General features: G+C 42.2%; 1 protein-coding gene across 4 annotated transcripts in view; it reads left to right on the forward strand.

The window, feature by feature from the left end:
• Positions 1-10,035, forward strand: part of SYNDIG1 (synapse differentiation inducing 1) — a 91,741-nt gene extending 81,706 nt beyond the window's left edge. For all 4 annotated transcript variants that reach the window (XM_085541104.1, XM_085541106.1, XM_085541105.1 and 1 more), the window contains one exon: positions 8,093-10,035. In XM_085541104.1, the coding sequence (XP_085397230.1) occupies positions 8,093-8,251 (159 nt within the window). In that variant the 3' untranslated portion in view covers positions 8,252-10,035. The remainder of the gene's footprint in view (positions 1-8,092) is intronic.
• The last annotated feature ends 4,674 nt before the right edge of the window (positions 10,036-14,709 follow it).

Raw genomic sequence — 14,709 nt, forward strand, 5'->3', positions numbered from 1 at the left:
GGATACCTTTCATGAGCCTGGGTTTACTGCAGCTTCTTCTTTTTGTTGCAGAATCACAGCACTTCTCCCTTCCTGCCTCACTTTCCCTGTTTTTGCATGACATACTTCAGGAAGAGATGGCATGTTAAACCACATGCAGCTGTGACCTTTCTTGCCTATAAGATTTTTTTAATACTTGAAAACCCAAGAAGAGCTTACTCCAAGAGTATCCTTCTCGGGTACTTTCCTCATATCCCACTCTACATAGTCCCTCTTGGAGTGGCAGTCTCCACATTGATCACATCTGTCTGCTAAAGCCAATTGCATCACATATATTGCCCCTCCAAGAGAGGAAGGAAAAGAGCATCAAGACTAGATGAAAACTAAGAACTGATGAAAGAAGAAATACGATTGTGTGGTTTTATTCCCACCACTGTGTTTGCCATAGATTTCAGGGAAGTAAAAGAAATGCAGAAGTGGAGAAGGAGTCTTGTCACATGAAATATGTGGTCTTCATCATTTGCTCTCTGGTGATTGTCTGAATGTGGCTGAAGTACCACGTCATAAGGATAAGGAGATGTGCTCTCTCTTTTCTGTTCTTGTCTCCTACTATGAGAGGTGGATCATGATGCCCAAGGCAGATTCCATCCCCTCCCCACCCAGAACCAATTGCCCCATTTCTTCTCTTTTCTCAGGATGGGAGGTGGGGGGATGACAAGGGCTAGGATACTCTCTGGCAGCACTGGGCAGCACCTTCTACCCTTTCTTCTGCTGTGTGACCTATGTTGGCGAGGAGAGACCAGAGCCTTTGCAGCAGATGTACCCACTGACATGCTTTTCAACCCATTAGCCATGAAGAAGGGGACTAGAGGCAGACAGAAGGGAGTGAAACACAGACAGGTTACACCAAACAAACCCCAAGGCATAACAAATTGATCCCAAATAGGAGACCTCACGTGGTAGCTGGGGATTGGTGTCGTCACTTCATGTGAGAGTTTTAGGCACCTGGCTTGGTGTGAAGCCATATACCATCCTCATTATTCTGGGAGTGATGTCTGAGATCCACATTCACCATTTAGGACTGAATTTGTCACTACTAATTTACTGATAAACATAAGTAGAACCTGAGTAGGTGTGTCCAACCTCTAGGCCCAAACTCAAGGGTGCTGTCCTCCCTCAGATTTTCTTCTCCTCTTTCATTACAGAATAGCAAAGACTACTTGGGGGCCAGAAACAAAGTGGACGGGGGAAGAGCGTCTTCTTTGCCATAAGGTTTCAAATTCCTGTATCTGCTAGGAAAACAAAATTGCCCTTATATCACTATCTCATCCTCTCAAGTGCAATCAAATGAACTGCTGTTGCTGGGGAGCTAGTCTAAAAACATCTCTCCGCGTTCTGCTCATTCAGGCCTTTTACGCCTGCTGTTCTCATTATTATTCTCTTGTTTTTCCAAGTGTCGAAATCTCACTCGGACATTTATAGTTTTATCTGCACTTGAATATACAATCAGACGCCACAGGCAGCACCAGCCGGGGGCTGAATCATGTTCTAGCCTACGTCATACTTTTGAACTCCAGAAGAAAATACTGTTACCAAAATGATCTAATGGCTCAAACCCAGATGTTATGAAAGTTGATATCCATATGAGGCAAACTCGTCCTAGTCTTCATTTATGCCTCCTTTTTCCCATTCACATAATTCTGAGCCTTCCTTGAGCTTCCGGGAATAAACATTGTTCCCAGTTCTTTTCCTTCTATGAAAACAGCATCAGTCAATAAAATGGTAGTAAAAATCCCCTTCCACAATTCTCTTATTTTCAATCAGCCATCTTCATTCAAGAGCTTGATGGGCTTTTGTTCAAACTGGCAGTTCCTATGCTGTTGCAGGGCAAAGATGATGCTCACCCAATGAGAAATGCTACTTAAAGGGATGACTGGTGAAAGATTTGGTTAAACTGCACATGAAGTTGAAGTGTAATACAAGAGGCTCCTCCAGACACAAGATGTTCACCATACTCTTTGCACAGACAGCTGCTACTGCTTCCAGCATGTGTTTTGTTGCCTTACTGTGCAGTCATGGCAAGGAATAAGTAATTCACAGGAAAACAGCAAATGCACACGGTGATGCACTTCCATCACATAATGATATGCTATGGCCACTGAAGGCACAAATCTGTTTACTAGAATGAGGAGGATTCATGATAGAAAGAAATCCTCAAAGGACGAGCTTTCATACCGGCTTTTGTTTTTCCACTCTGAGCACTTGGGACATCTGGCAGAGCTCTGAGCAAAGCAGCAGCAGCTGCTGCTTATACCAATTTATCCCTTCTCCAGATGTCAAGACAGTGTTGTTGACAGTCTTTTATCATCCTTTAGTCATCACTCCCCAACCACTCATGGTATCTCATCATCATCTCACATATAACATTGTCCCTGTAAGCTATTCCAACTGGATCTTGGTGCTATCAAATAGTGAGAGCAGGCTACAGTCAAGAACTTACATTTTCCATCCTCTAAATGCTCAAGGTAGCATTTATAAGAGAGTCGATGCCTCTCTGAAGAAAAGTTATTAACTCCAAAGTAACTAACCTCTACCTATCAACACTGGAGACAGATTAGAATTTCCTGGAGATGATCCAGCAATTGGTTTTGAACACTGCTGTCAAAAGGCTACATCAGCCATGGCTGGACACCTGTCTTTGAAGAGGAAAAAAAAATACTTCAGCATCAGCAGAAATCAAGTTCAGCACCAAGCCTGGGAGCTTTGTGTGTCTACTTAGGATTGCCCACATTTCAGGTGACATCTGCTCCCCATGGTTTCCACAGCAAGTTCCAGGCAGGGAATGGCCCCTTGAGTCTCATGTCCATTTTCTCTGTCAGCTTCCCAGCAGAAATGACAGAAACATCTAAAAGAGTCCTTCAGTTTCTACAGAGCTCAAATTTCTGTGTTACTGTAGTTATAAAGGAATTTGCAAATACCTGACAGAGTGGTGGACCATCTGTCATTTACTTGGTTCACCGTATCTGCCCGTGGAGCTGTCTTAAAGGACTTGAATAGTCCTCTTGTTGTGAGAGAGCTCTTCTCAAGCATGAAAACTTCTGCCATGTTCCAGCCTGATGCCTGCCATTTTTGCTGCTGACTGGCAGTCATGGCCCAAAGACAAACACTGACTTCATCCTTTTCCCATCTGTATCTTTAGTAAAGGCTCTGGAATTCTTTTCTTGCCCTCAGAGAAAATAAGTGGTGTAAGTCAGGAGATGGGAGATATTGTTGCCCAGTAATGTAAGATTAGAAGTATAAGTTGGACAAGTCAAAAATAACAATCAGGGTCTTTCTTAAAAATAGAGGAGAGGAAAAGGGAAGAAAACAGAAGCAGCTTTTGTATGAGTCACTCCTTGTTGTAAGGCATATATTTGCACAACAGTTGAAGTAAGACTCTCGATCTGGCCAGGAACTGTGTGTAACCTGCACATCCCTTTTCCCTGCTGGATATTTCACCCCACAAAATGAAAATAAATTCTCCTGCCACCTGATCAGGATTCCCTCTTCTACCACATAGGGCTAGTCCTGCTCACCAGCTTCAGGGAGATGAAGCAGGATTAATAAATGTGATCAATGTGTTTCTTGTCTCCAGATACAATTTATGATGAGGTGTTTTGCGAGTATGATATATGAGTCACTGTGGGATGCAGCAGAGTGTTTTGGCCTTGCATCTGTAGAGGTACAGTATTCGCTTTCCCTCAGTCCATAAAACATGCAGTCCAGAAACATGATGAATATGTTTTGCAGAAGCTCAATTGGAAACTCCAGGGAAGTTCCTTGAAATTGTTTCTAAACAGGATGTTCATTTTGCTAGTGAAACAAAGAAAGAAAACTCTTCCAAGTCCCTGCACCTTCTCCAAAACCCCATTTCCCACTCCTGCCCTTTTCCCAACTTACTTCCAAAGCCTATAGGAGGTAGGATTGATTGAGGGTCAGTGCTGACTCTAGCACCTGTTTTCAGCTTTGGACCATCTTGCTCTTCATGGCAACCTATGTCTATAGCTGGCAGGTCAGGAGTCATTTCTGGACGTCCACAAACCAAGAGCCATGCTTAGTCCAGTGATACAAACCTTTTGCAAGAAAAGTATGTAATCTTCTGGCTGTGCAGTGAGGGAACCTGGTGTTGATGTGATGAATTTTTCCCCACTCATAAGTCATCCTGTCTCTTGCACTCATCCCATGCTCTGTTTATCAAACCCGTTGGTCCCAATGCTGACCAAAGACTGTGTTAAATTGGTTCATCAATCATCTGGCTGTCAGAAACAATCTTGCCAAGGAAGGGAGGCAATGCCATAAAACTCCAGAAGATGATATAATTCTGATTAGGAAAAGTGCTTACTTCTGCACCCACTTTAAAGCCCATTAGAATAGCTGTTTTGCAGATCTTAGTACTTAAATCAAGGCATTTATCTTGAATATGATTTAGTGAATCAAAGCCTTTGTTAATAGGGCATTTGGATCTTCATTATTGCACCAGTCTTTGACATATTTAAAAGGAGATTAAAAACAGGAGGGAAACCAACTTTTTATGCATTTAGATAGATAGTGATAGACAGTAATAGAGGAGGAATGGTTTTAAACTAGAGGGGACACTTATATTACATTTCAGAGGGAAGTTCTACAGAGAGGGTGGTGAGGCACTGGCTCAGGCTGTCCAGAGAAGCTGTGGATGCCCCATCCCTGGAGATGCTGAGGGTTCCTGTTGGGTTCCTGTGCAGCCTGATCCATTTGGAGGCAGCCCTGCCCATGGTACAGGGGTTGAAACTAGATAATTTTTGAAGAAATTCCTTCTAATCCAAGAAATTCTATAATTCTATTATATTACCCTTCACAGTCAAGCACGATGAGCCAGATAATGCCAGCTAAGTATTCAGCTGGGTAATAGTAATAGCTGGGGCCATGCTTTTCAGGGGAAAGAAAAAATGAAAGCGAATATTTTATCATCTGCCTCAATGAGATGAAAGCTGGCTCTGCCAAGAGAAGCTCCCAGAAACCCATTTCCAGACTGGGTAATAACGTCTGGAAGAACATTGTCTCTGTACCATTGGCACATCAGCCAGTCCTATATGGCGTTTTGTAGAGCCTGGTCATCCTGGGCATGAGTACTTCAAAATGCAGTGTTGCTTCCTTACTTCAGGCATCAAATGGGCTAGGCCATAAGCTACTGGGTGGCTACTACTACTAAGGGACTTTCTTGAAGTACACAGATACCAAAGGTCCTTGTTTTGTTTTTTTGGGAGGGTTGTTTTGGGATTTGTTTGTTTGTTTGTTTGTCTTAAATTCAAGAAAATTGCTTATTAGTTGCCAGATGCCAGCCTAATAAAATTGCCCACAATTGCATTTTGTGTAGTAGCTCTTATCCAGAACTTCATAAAAGACATAATTTACATACAGTGACACTGGGGAGACAGGGGATTATTTTAGTAATTAGAATAACAACAAAGAATATTCTTAGTCATAAGTATCCCTCAGACTGGTCTTACACTAATGGAGGATGATTTACATGTTGGTGATTTCTCCGTCCCAGTGGAAATCTTTATGAATGAACTAAAGGAGGAATGTACAATTATCCTTCCCATGTACTTCTATGAATGCTCTCTACACCCAGAATTGCATATAGAAAGAATTTGATTTTACTAAATCACAACACGTGCATTAGATTGAAAGAAAAATAAATCACTTGCAATAAGTAATTTATTAGAAATTAAGATTTCTGTGGGAGTGTGTGCCTGTTCCCCAAGTAAAATCGAACTACTTCACAGTGTCAGAAGCTGTAAAATTCAGACATTCGATGGCAACACATAGATAATGAAACACATCTGGTTTTTAGTAAGGAGGTGAATTTTTCAGCATGGGTACTATCCTTTCTCAAAGGTCAGGACCGTCCTCAAAGAGCTTATCAATAAAAAGAAAACCCTGTTCTTTCTGAGCTGATTTTTCTCTATGTTGAAGATTCTATCAGAAAAAAGGCTATTAGTGCCCAACCAATCAGCCTTCTGAATCCCTTTGGGTTGCTTTACACATCATTTTTTGGTAGATCCTACTTGTTTTATTGAATCCATTCAAGACATAGTGTCAGGTTTTCAGATTACTTGACATTTGGGCTAATGGTTTCTTCTGCATTTGAGTTTTGGTCTATCTTTAAGTGAATATAATAAAATTAAATAAAAAGCCAGCTGAAAGCTGTACAAAGTTTATTTTAAAAGAGGTGTGTCCAAAACGTGATAGAATTTTGCCTGACATATTGTGTCACTTCAGAAATGTCAGATTGAAACATTCCAACATTCTCAAACTTTTCTTCCATTTTGGGGATACTGAAACTGTTTACCTCCGTTGATCCAAAGGCACAAATACCTTCGGTGCTGTGAATTTGCCTTTGTGCTTGACAAATTCAACCTAACTCCAGTGAATAGGAGCCTCTCCGTTCAAGGCTTTTATTAACTCTCTGATGAATAGCAAGCGCTTGGAAATAGTCTTTGAGGAGAGCTGAATGGCCAACTCTTTGTAATGTTTTCTACGCTTCCATTATCAAGACTTTCAAGCAACCTTAGTAAACCTGTTCATGATCCTTAAAGCATGGGTGCTTTTTCCAGAAAGTGTTCTGCTTTTGAGTCTCTGAAGGTCCCAAGCAAGATACTGTTGAAATCATTGGTCATCCTGATGAGGGGCTTGTCTTTGCAAAGCAGATAGGGTGTCTTCTCCATCTGAACTGAAGGACATGATGACGAGTGTAAACCTGAGAGCTGTTTATATGCTGTTGTTTGGAAATGATTGTTTTCCTCCTGCTTACAGCCTGGTCCCACTTTCTTTTAGTATGTATTGTTTGACGTTTTTTCTTCCTGGAACATTTATAAGGCATAATTCTTAAAAAATTAGGTTGATGAATGAGAAGAGACAGTTCTGATAAAGTCACTGGCAGAAAGGCCAGAAGCCTTTTTGTCATCTTGGAAGCTTGTCATTTGGCTGCCATAAATTGCTCTGAGTAGTAAGATAGTAAAAAAAGATAAAAAATAGGGCAAAAACTGCCCAAAAACTTAGATGACAGTGAAGCAGAAAGTGTCCCAGCAAAATGATCATTTTGGGAGAAACACAGTTAAACCATTAAGAATTCCTCACTCATTGTAACAAGGGAACAAAGACTGCCTCAGACCTTAAGGAGCTCACATGCTTTTAAAAGGCCTTTCTTATAGGTACCAGATCTGCTACTGCCTCTGAGTAACCCTGTGGATATCCCACCACTGCCCATAAAAAGACATCCTCCTTTCATCATGCTGTAAGATTGAGAACCACTGAGAAGGTGCCAGGCAGCCTTGTCAATGAGTAGATCAGTTCTGCCCAATGCTGGTTTTCAATTGCCTGCTTTGAGTGGGGATTTTGCTTTTGTTTTGGGTCTTATTCTTGAGAATGCTTGGAAATAGGATGTTATAAGAACCAGGATTTGAATACACCTGAAACTTCAGATGTAGCTTCCAGCAGGGGCCATCCAGTTGAAGTCAGTGTGACCGTGGGATCACTGCAGTTCCAGATCATCTCAGTTCTGTATACTGTGTTCATTATTTCAGCTGTATTAACAGTATTAACAGTATTTCAGCTGTATTAACAAGCTGCAACTTTGTGAGGTTTATCGTGCTCAAGCCTAATTGCTTGGCATGTCATTTTGGGAACTCCAGCTGAGCTGGTTGATTTCAAGACACCTGCTTGGGTACTCAAAACTGTGTAGATGATATGATACCATTACCAGAGCTTTGGATCAGTCTTACAAACAGATCCTTGGTTCACAGCCCATCTACCCACTTTTCCAGGAAAGGCTGAGCCATCAATGTGACATATAGTATTAAGTCCTAAAAAATGTTTAAGCTTAAAGGCACTTAAAAATACTGCTTGAAATGCCTTTGGTACTGCCATCATCTTAATTGCACAAATAATCTAATTCAACTAAAAATGTAGCTGCTTTCCAATCAGTTTGCTGACATATCCCAGAGCATGTTTCAGCCAAGAAAAGAGTATCTCACCTTCATTTCCAGATGAAACAAATAAATTTGTTGCATTGTTGCTGTTGTTTATCTTGCAGACAAACAAAGCTGTAGCCAAGGGAGACTTCCACCATGCAAGCTCCAGCTCCCGGCGAGCACTCTTCCTTGCTGTGCTGTCCATCACAATTGGAACTGGCATCTATGTTGGGGTGGCTGTGGCTCTTATTGCCTATCTGTCCAAAAACAATCACTTATGAGCCTCAGGAAAGAGGGACAACCAGCCACCCAGCACCTGCACTGCAGAACTCCACCGCAGATCAGACTGCATGGTTTTCCCAAAAGATCCAGAGTCATATAAACACCTTCTGGGGGCAGGTACAGGCTAAGGTGGGCTTGTGCATTACAGTAGTGTGGAAAGCTGGCTGAGACTGGGGTAGTTGCTGTATTTGTGATGCACAAGTCCTGCTTCTCTACATGAAACCTTGTGAAAGGAAGAAAGGAAGAAAAGAAAGGAAAAGGAAAGGAGAGGGAAAGAAGAGAAGAGAAAAGAAGAGAAAGGAAAGGAAAAGAAAGGAAAAAAAAAGAAAAAGAAAAAGAAAAAGAAAAAGAAAAAGAAAAAGAAAAAGAAAAAGAAAAAGAAAAAGAAAAAGAAAAAGAAAAAGAAAAAGAAAAAGAAAAAGAAAAAGAAAAAGAAAAAGAAAGGGAAAGGAAACAAGCCAGGGCAGGTGTGGAGAAGGATATTTTGCCTTTGCCTTCTTTGCAATATGGTGTTTACAAGAAGCTGGCAAACCGAGCTGTTCTCTTAATACCTTCTTGGTGACCTGAACTTTGCAGCCAGCATGAGCTTGTGCTTTACTTGCTCGCTGAGCATGGCACTAAGATCTGAGAAAGCATGGACAGTGGCTGGAAAGAGCAATATAACAACAGGAGGAAGAATATGGTTTTTTTTGTTTTTGAAGGTGGGACTCATTTGCCTAAGAGTGAAGCAGAGACCTAGCAGAGAACAGTGTTGCCTACTCTTCTTGTGTTGGCGGGTTTCTATGGAAGATAAAAAGGAAATAAAATTTTTTTTTTCTTTCCTTTCTTCATTTTTGGATTAAGACGTGACCCACAGACCCACCCAATGCAGAACAGCTGAGGTTACAGCATGACTTGACTCCGCAGACTGAATGTGTTTATGGTCAAAGTAGCATGGAATCCATTGTACAATGAATTCCTCCATCCAATCACATCGTGATAACAGCACATGCCCATGGCATATTGCTTATCAGGATTGCTCCACCCTGCTGCGGAGACACGCATAGCAGCAAATGCAAGAAACATGGGGGGAAAATGCAAACTGGAATACTAACCAATTTTAAATTACAAAACATGGAAAAGCATGGGAATTAACTAGGGGAAGGAATGCTCCATATATTTCTGAGGTATTGCTCATACACAGAGCGTAGAAGTGGATTGCTTTGATTACAAGCTCATGGCTTATCCATGGACCAAGGACACAGAATAACCATGGATGTCTTGATAAGAAAAGTAATGGTATGTTGCAAGGAAACTGAGCATTGTCCTTACACTGACTAAAAGAACGCATTTCTTTTCTCCTTTACTCCTTCCCCATGGTCACCTTTATATTTTGTTGTCTTAGAGATGTATGATATCGTCCCACAAAAGATTTATGTGTATAGATATATATGTATCTGTGTATGTATACATGTACATCTATACAAACTGATAAACTGAGACAATAAGCATTTTATTGCTCACTGCCTTATGTTTGTACCAACACCACTTATTTGTCCAATAACCTTTGTGTCCATCTCCATGTTTTGTGTCTGTTTTGCTCTGGGATGATTATTTTCCTTCTGTTTTGGGGCTGGCATTATTTTGGGTTGGACTTGTCTTTCTTTTTTGTTCTGTTTTTTTGGTGGTTTTTTTTTTTTTGGTTTTTTTTTTGGTTTTTTAGGGGGGAGGAGAACAAACACATCCAAAACTATTTTTCTGCTGGTTCTAAAGTTTATTAAAACACATGGTATACAGCTTCTAATGCTCCGTGTGGCACTTTCTTTGGATGGATGTGAAGTTTTAGTCTGAGTGAAACCACAGTGCACTGAGCTTACCTACCTGAAAAAATATCCATATGGACTATCGCATACCATTTATGGATGTAAAATCCTATTGAAATCACAGGTAGTTCTTCTATTGCATTTATTTGTTAGGCTTCAAACCAAGCTTGGAGACCTGCAATGCACTTGTAATTTTCTTCAGCAGTTCCCAACTACTGCTGAAGCCCAGTAACTATAACTTTTTTGGCCCGGTTGCATTATTAAGGAAAAGTAACTGCAGTTCTTTCCCTTCAACTCTTTTTTTCTTGCAACTGCCACAGACACCCCTTCCCTCTGAAGCAAGGCACCAGTGAGTGGGCAAGTCAGAATCTCCTACAGTGGGCAGTTTCTGGGTTTGAGTAGGTGGTACTGAGCCCCTCTTATTTCCAGCAATGATGCATACGTTATTCTGACACCCTGATAGACTCAGCTAGAAAGAGCAGAGAGGTATGTGATTCAGGCTCTCACAAGATATCTGAGAGTAAGAAGAGCTGAAAGAACCAAAGGTAGGAGTGGTGCCTTGGACCATCTATGGCTATGTTTGATCTTGTTGAAAACTTGAGGCAAGCAAATCCAGGAAAAGGCTTTTCAGACACAATTGGGGGCATTTCTAGCCACTTTCAGTAGCAAAAGGGAGGAGGTTCTGTACATACAAATTGAATCAAAAGTCCCTGCTGCTTAACTTAGGAGTGCTGGTCTGAAATGAGGTAGTCGCACGAGATGCATAGCTTGTTACAGGCAAACAGCCTGCACAACACACACTGCAACTGATGCTGTAGGAGAACCACCTCCAAACCACCCTAGGCCTTGGGCTGCCAAGCTCTCTGCTCATTAAGATAAATTCAGAACAGTAAGTTGTAGTGCCATCTTTCCATCCATAAGCCCTATGTCAGAACAAGTACCACCTGCCTGCTCCCCAGCCAGAACAAACTTGGCATGAACTTCCCATTTTGTGCTCGGGCTGATTTGGCACAAACACCAGCGTGTGCATCTGCCTTACCCTGATGACAATGGTATTTCTAAGTGGACAAACCTCCATGAACTGCAAAAACATAACCAGATAGAGGAATATCTTCATAAATTGCTATAGCAGTGGCTCCTGCTGTTTAGAGCCAGACCATTTAAGACTGGCTACGAAATGTTGTCAGCAGCTGCTGAACTGAGAAAGCCCTCTGCACAAGATTGTTATTCACTGCTGACTGCTGGTTGCTGATTATTATTTTCAGTTTCTACCCCCTGCTTTGGGAAAGGAAAGGTTGTAGAAGCCAGGAGGAGAGGCAGGGATCATACACCTGCTGTGAGTGATGAACTGGGAGAAAACAGGAAAAGATACTGACAGGTGAAGAGAGACCTTTGAAAATTTACTGTCTATGGAGAAACATCAAGAAAATGATTCAGGGTTCTTTCCTTTTGCAAAGCAGATTTTTGAAACTGAGTTAGTTTACCTATAATTCTGTTCAGCTTGAACTTACCCCTTAAACTTACCTGTTATTCAGAAGCCATGGCTCCTTTTATGCTCTCTCCAGGCTTAAAGGAGGCAGTTTCTAATAAACTTCGCATTTGGAGTACCAAGAGCACTCTTCCTTCCTGCATTTGGACACATGGAGTTCCTGTCCAGCTTACAAAAGAGCTCTGCCATCCCAGAGAGAAAGGAGAAAAGCCAGTCTTCCAAACAACACTACGGCTGCCTCATTGCTTCCCTCCCTTTCTGAATTGAGACCTTCATCCCATCTGTGTTCAATCAGGAGGTGTCAAAGAAGTGGCACTGATATCTTTACCAGATGACAGGCTGGAATGATAGCTAAGATTTACTACAAGGGAAAATATCAACCTGCAAAGTGCAGGGTCTGAAGGCTCCAACTTAATCTTATAATGTAGGATGTCACTGTGGATTAGTCTCAGAAGGTGCACGGGGAGTGCTGGAGGCTCACTGAGAGGGGAGAAAAAATGCCTCCTTTTGAAAGCCTCAGAGCTCATGGGAGTAGAGAGACTCTGCTAATAATGTGCTGGGTCAGAGACTAATTCCACATTATGTCTGCCATCCGATGGGATTTCATAACCCCCTGATACCTCCATTGATTCTCGGTGCCTTCAATCTGGAATCTTGCTAGAGCTGAGTGTTTTTTATTGCTGTCTGAGCAATTGCTGTCAGTCTGAGAAGTATTTCTCCCATCTTCCACACAACACCCAACTTAAGGCAAGCATCAAGAGCTCCCTGGTGAGGCAGGATGAGGGCACACAGACTGCTTGGGCGCACCACCTCACACTGGGGCTGGCACAGACAGGGTCAGGCACCAGCCTGGTACCCGTGGCAGTGACAGCCATCTCTGGGCATGCTGCCATGCTCCAGACACAGCTTTGGGAATGCCACGTGGTGAGTTGCAAAGGAAATTCACAGGCAACCAACAACAAGCGGGGCCTCTGAGAAGAGAGGATGACAAGACAGCCAATTTGCTTGATTAAACCAGCCCAGCCGTTCCTAGCATCCTGTGTTAGCTCTTCCTGCAGGAGCTGAGCACAAAGGATGCTCTTTGCTGGCTGCTTGATTTTGCTCACAGCTGTCACATTACCAGGATGGTACAGTTCTTCAAGCAGTTTGATCACTGCAGCCCATGGTCTCACTTCTCTGGTGTGGCACAAAACATTGTATTTTGCTTGAGACATCATGGGCATCAGATCTACAGCTCAGTGGTGCTCCCCCTCCTTCTGACTTGTACCAGTTTTGAGTCAGTTCAGGTATACATTCTCATATATATTCATACACATACATGTATATATGTTTATGCACACTTATTTGTGTGTGCATATATATATATACACACACACACATATGAGATAGCAAATGAAGAAATCAACTGACTTGTTCTCCATCAAAGAGAATGCTGCAATGCATTTCACTGGAAAAAAAAATCAAAAAACACAGAAACACAACAATAAAACAAGGACTGAACAACAATCAGCTACAAAGGAGAGAACAGATCATAAGAGCTGGGCTTTGCTGCTCACTTGCTCTGTGCTTCTAAGCCAGCTCTGCTGTCTTTTTCTCTCTGCCACTCAGAACAATGGCTTTTATTGTTACTAAAGTGCTTTGGTACTGAGCAACTTCCAGCTTTGACAGAATAACAGCCTAATCAAGGAAATGAGCCACCTTGGAGGCCAGAAAGAACACAGGTACAACAGCCATGCTGCCCTAAGGGAAGCAGCATGCATGCAGAAGCACTCTTAGCCACAGCAAGCAGCTGGGGCTCAAGGAGGTTCTTGCAAAGGTCTCTAAAGGATGGGTGTGAGTCTGTCACTGCAACCTGACCTGCAATAGTAGGACAAGGGGAAATGGTTTTAAGTTGAAAGAGGGAAGATTTAGGTTGGATGTTAGGGGGAAGTTCTTTACTAGGAGAGTGGTGAGGTTCTGGAACAGGCTGCCCAGGGAGGTTGTGGATGCCCCATCCTTGGAGGTGTTCAAGGCCAGGTTGGACGGGGCCCTGGGCAACCTGATCTAGTAAATGTGGAAGTTTGGTGGCCCTGCCAGGCAGAGGGGTTGGAGCTTCATGATCCTTGAGGTCCCTTCCAACCCAGGTCATTCTGTGATTATCTCACTTTGCTGATTGGTTTAGTTGATCACTTCTGAACTCATACCAGTAACCTGTGAGCAGCTACTGACTTGAATTGCAGGAAAAAGAATACCAGACAGCCTTCATTTTCTGCTCCCCCTGAGATAAGACCTGTAAGCACGCTCTTGGCGCAAAGCAGCAATTAGAGCTGGTCACATTTTCTCATCATTTTTATGTTTGCTTAGAACACCTTCCAAGAGAAAACGCCATTCAATCAAAAGGAAAAGCTTGGCTGCGGAGAGATGTTGTTCTCAAGGACATTTTATAATTGAGAAAATAAAAAGCCAAGCCCTTTGCAATGGCGGAAGACTTCACGCTGACCTTTTTGAAATGCAACACAGCCTATTCTATTTGGAAATGATTTGTCTCAAAAACGTTTGATACTGACCAAAGTGCCATCCAGCTGGCAAGAGTGCGTGCTGAGTTTTCTTTCCACTGAATCCTTGTGTGACAGATCCAAAGTGAAACTGTTAAAAGGTTTGTTTACCTTTTTTCTTTTTTAAGAAACAGCCAAAATGCCCTGGTTTGCTCTGTTTCAAGTCTGAAACAGATGTTCACATTGGGGTGTTATCTCACACTGTGAAGTCCCATTCCCAAATCTTTTGTTCCTCATTGGTACAAAATTTTCCCTGGCCTTATGAATAATACTGTATGGGAAATTGGTAATGACAGCCTGAACCTCTGATTAATCAGCTGAGGCAAGTGTTGGGTCAGCTGTGGGAGCACAGGTGAGAGTATTTCAGCTGTGCTCCCAGAAGGGGTGGAGCTTGACTCCACCTCCTCTAGACCTCATTTAAGGGCTGACCACCACTAAGGCAGCATCTCTTGGAGATTGCTCCTTGGTGGAGATTGCCTCAGCATTTCCTGGCAGACTGAAGGCTTCCATATGGGTGAGTTTTTTCTGTAAATAATCTTTTGGATATTTATTACCAGCTTTATGTTACTGTCACTGTAGAATAATCTTTTGATATTTACTGCCATCTTTATGTTATTGTCACCATACAAATA

This window comes from Coturnix japonica, chromosome 3, assembly GCF_054131305.1.
Source record: "Coturnix japonica strain WE chromosome 3, WE-NBRP24, whole genome shotgun sequence".
NCBI classification, from domain to species: Eukaryota; Metazoa; Chordata; class Aves; order Galliformes; family Phasianidae; genus Coturnix; species Coturnix japonica.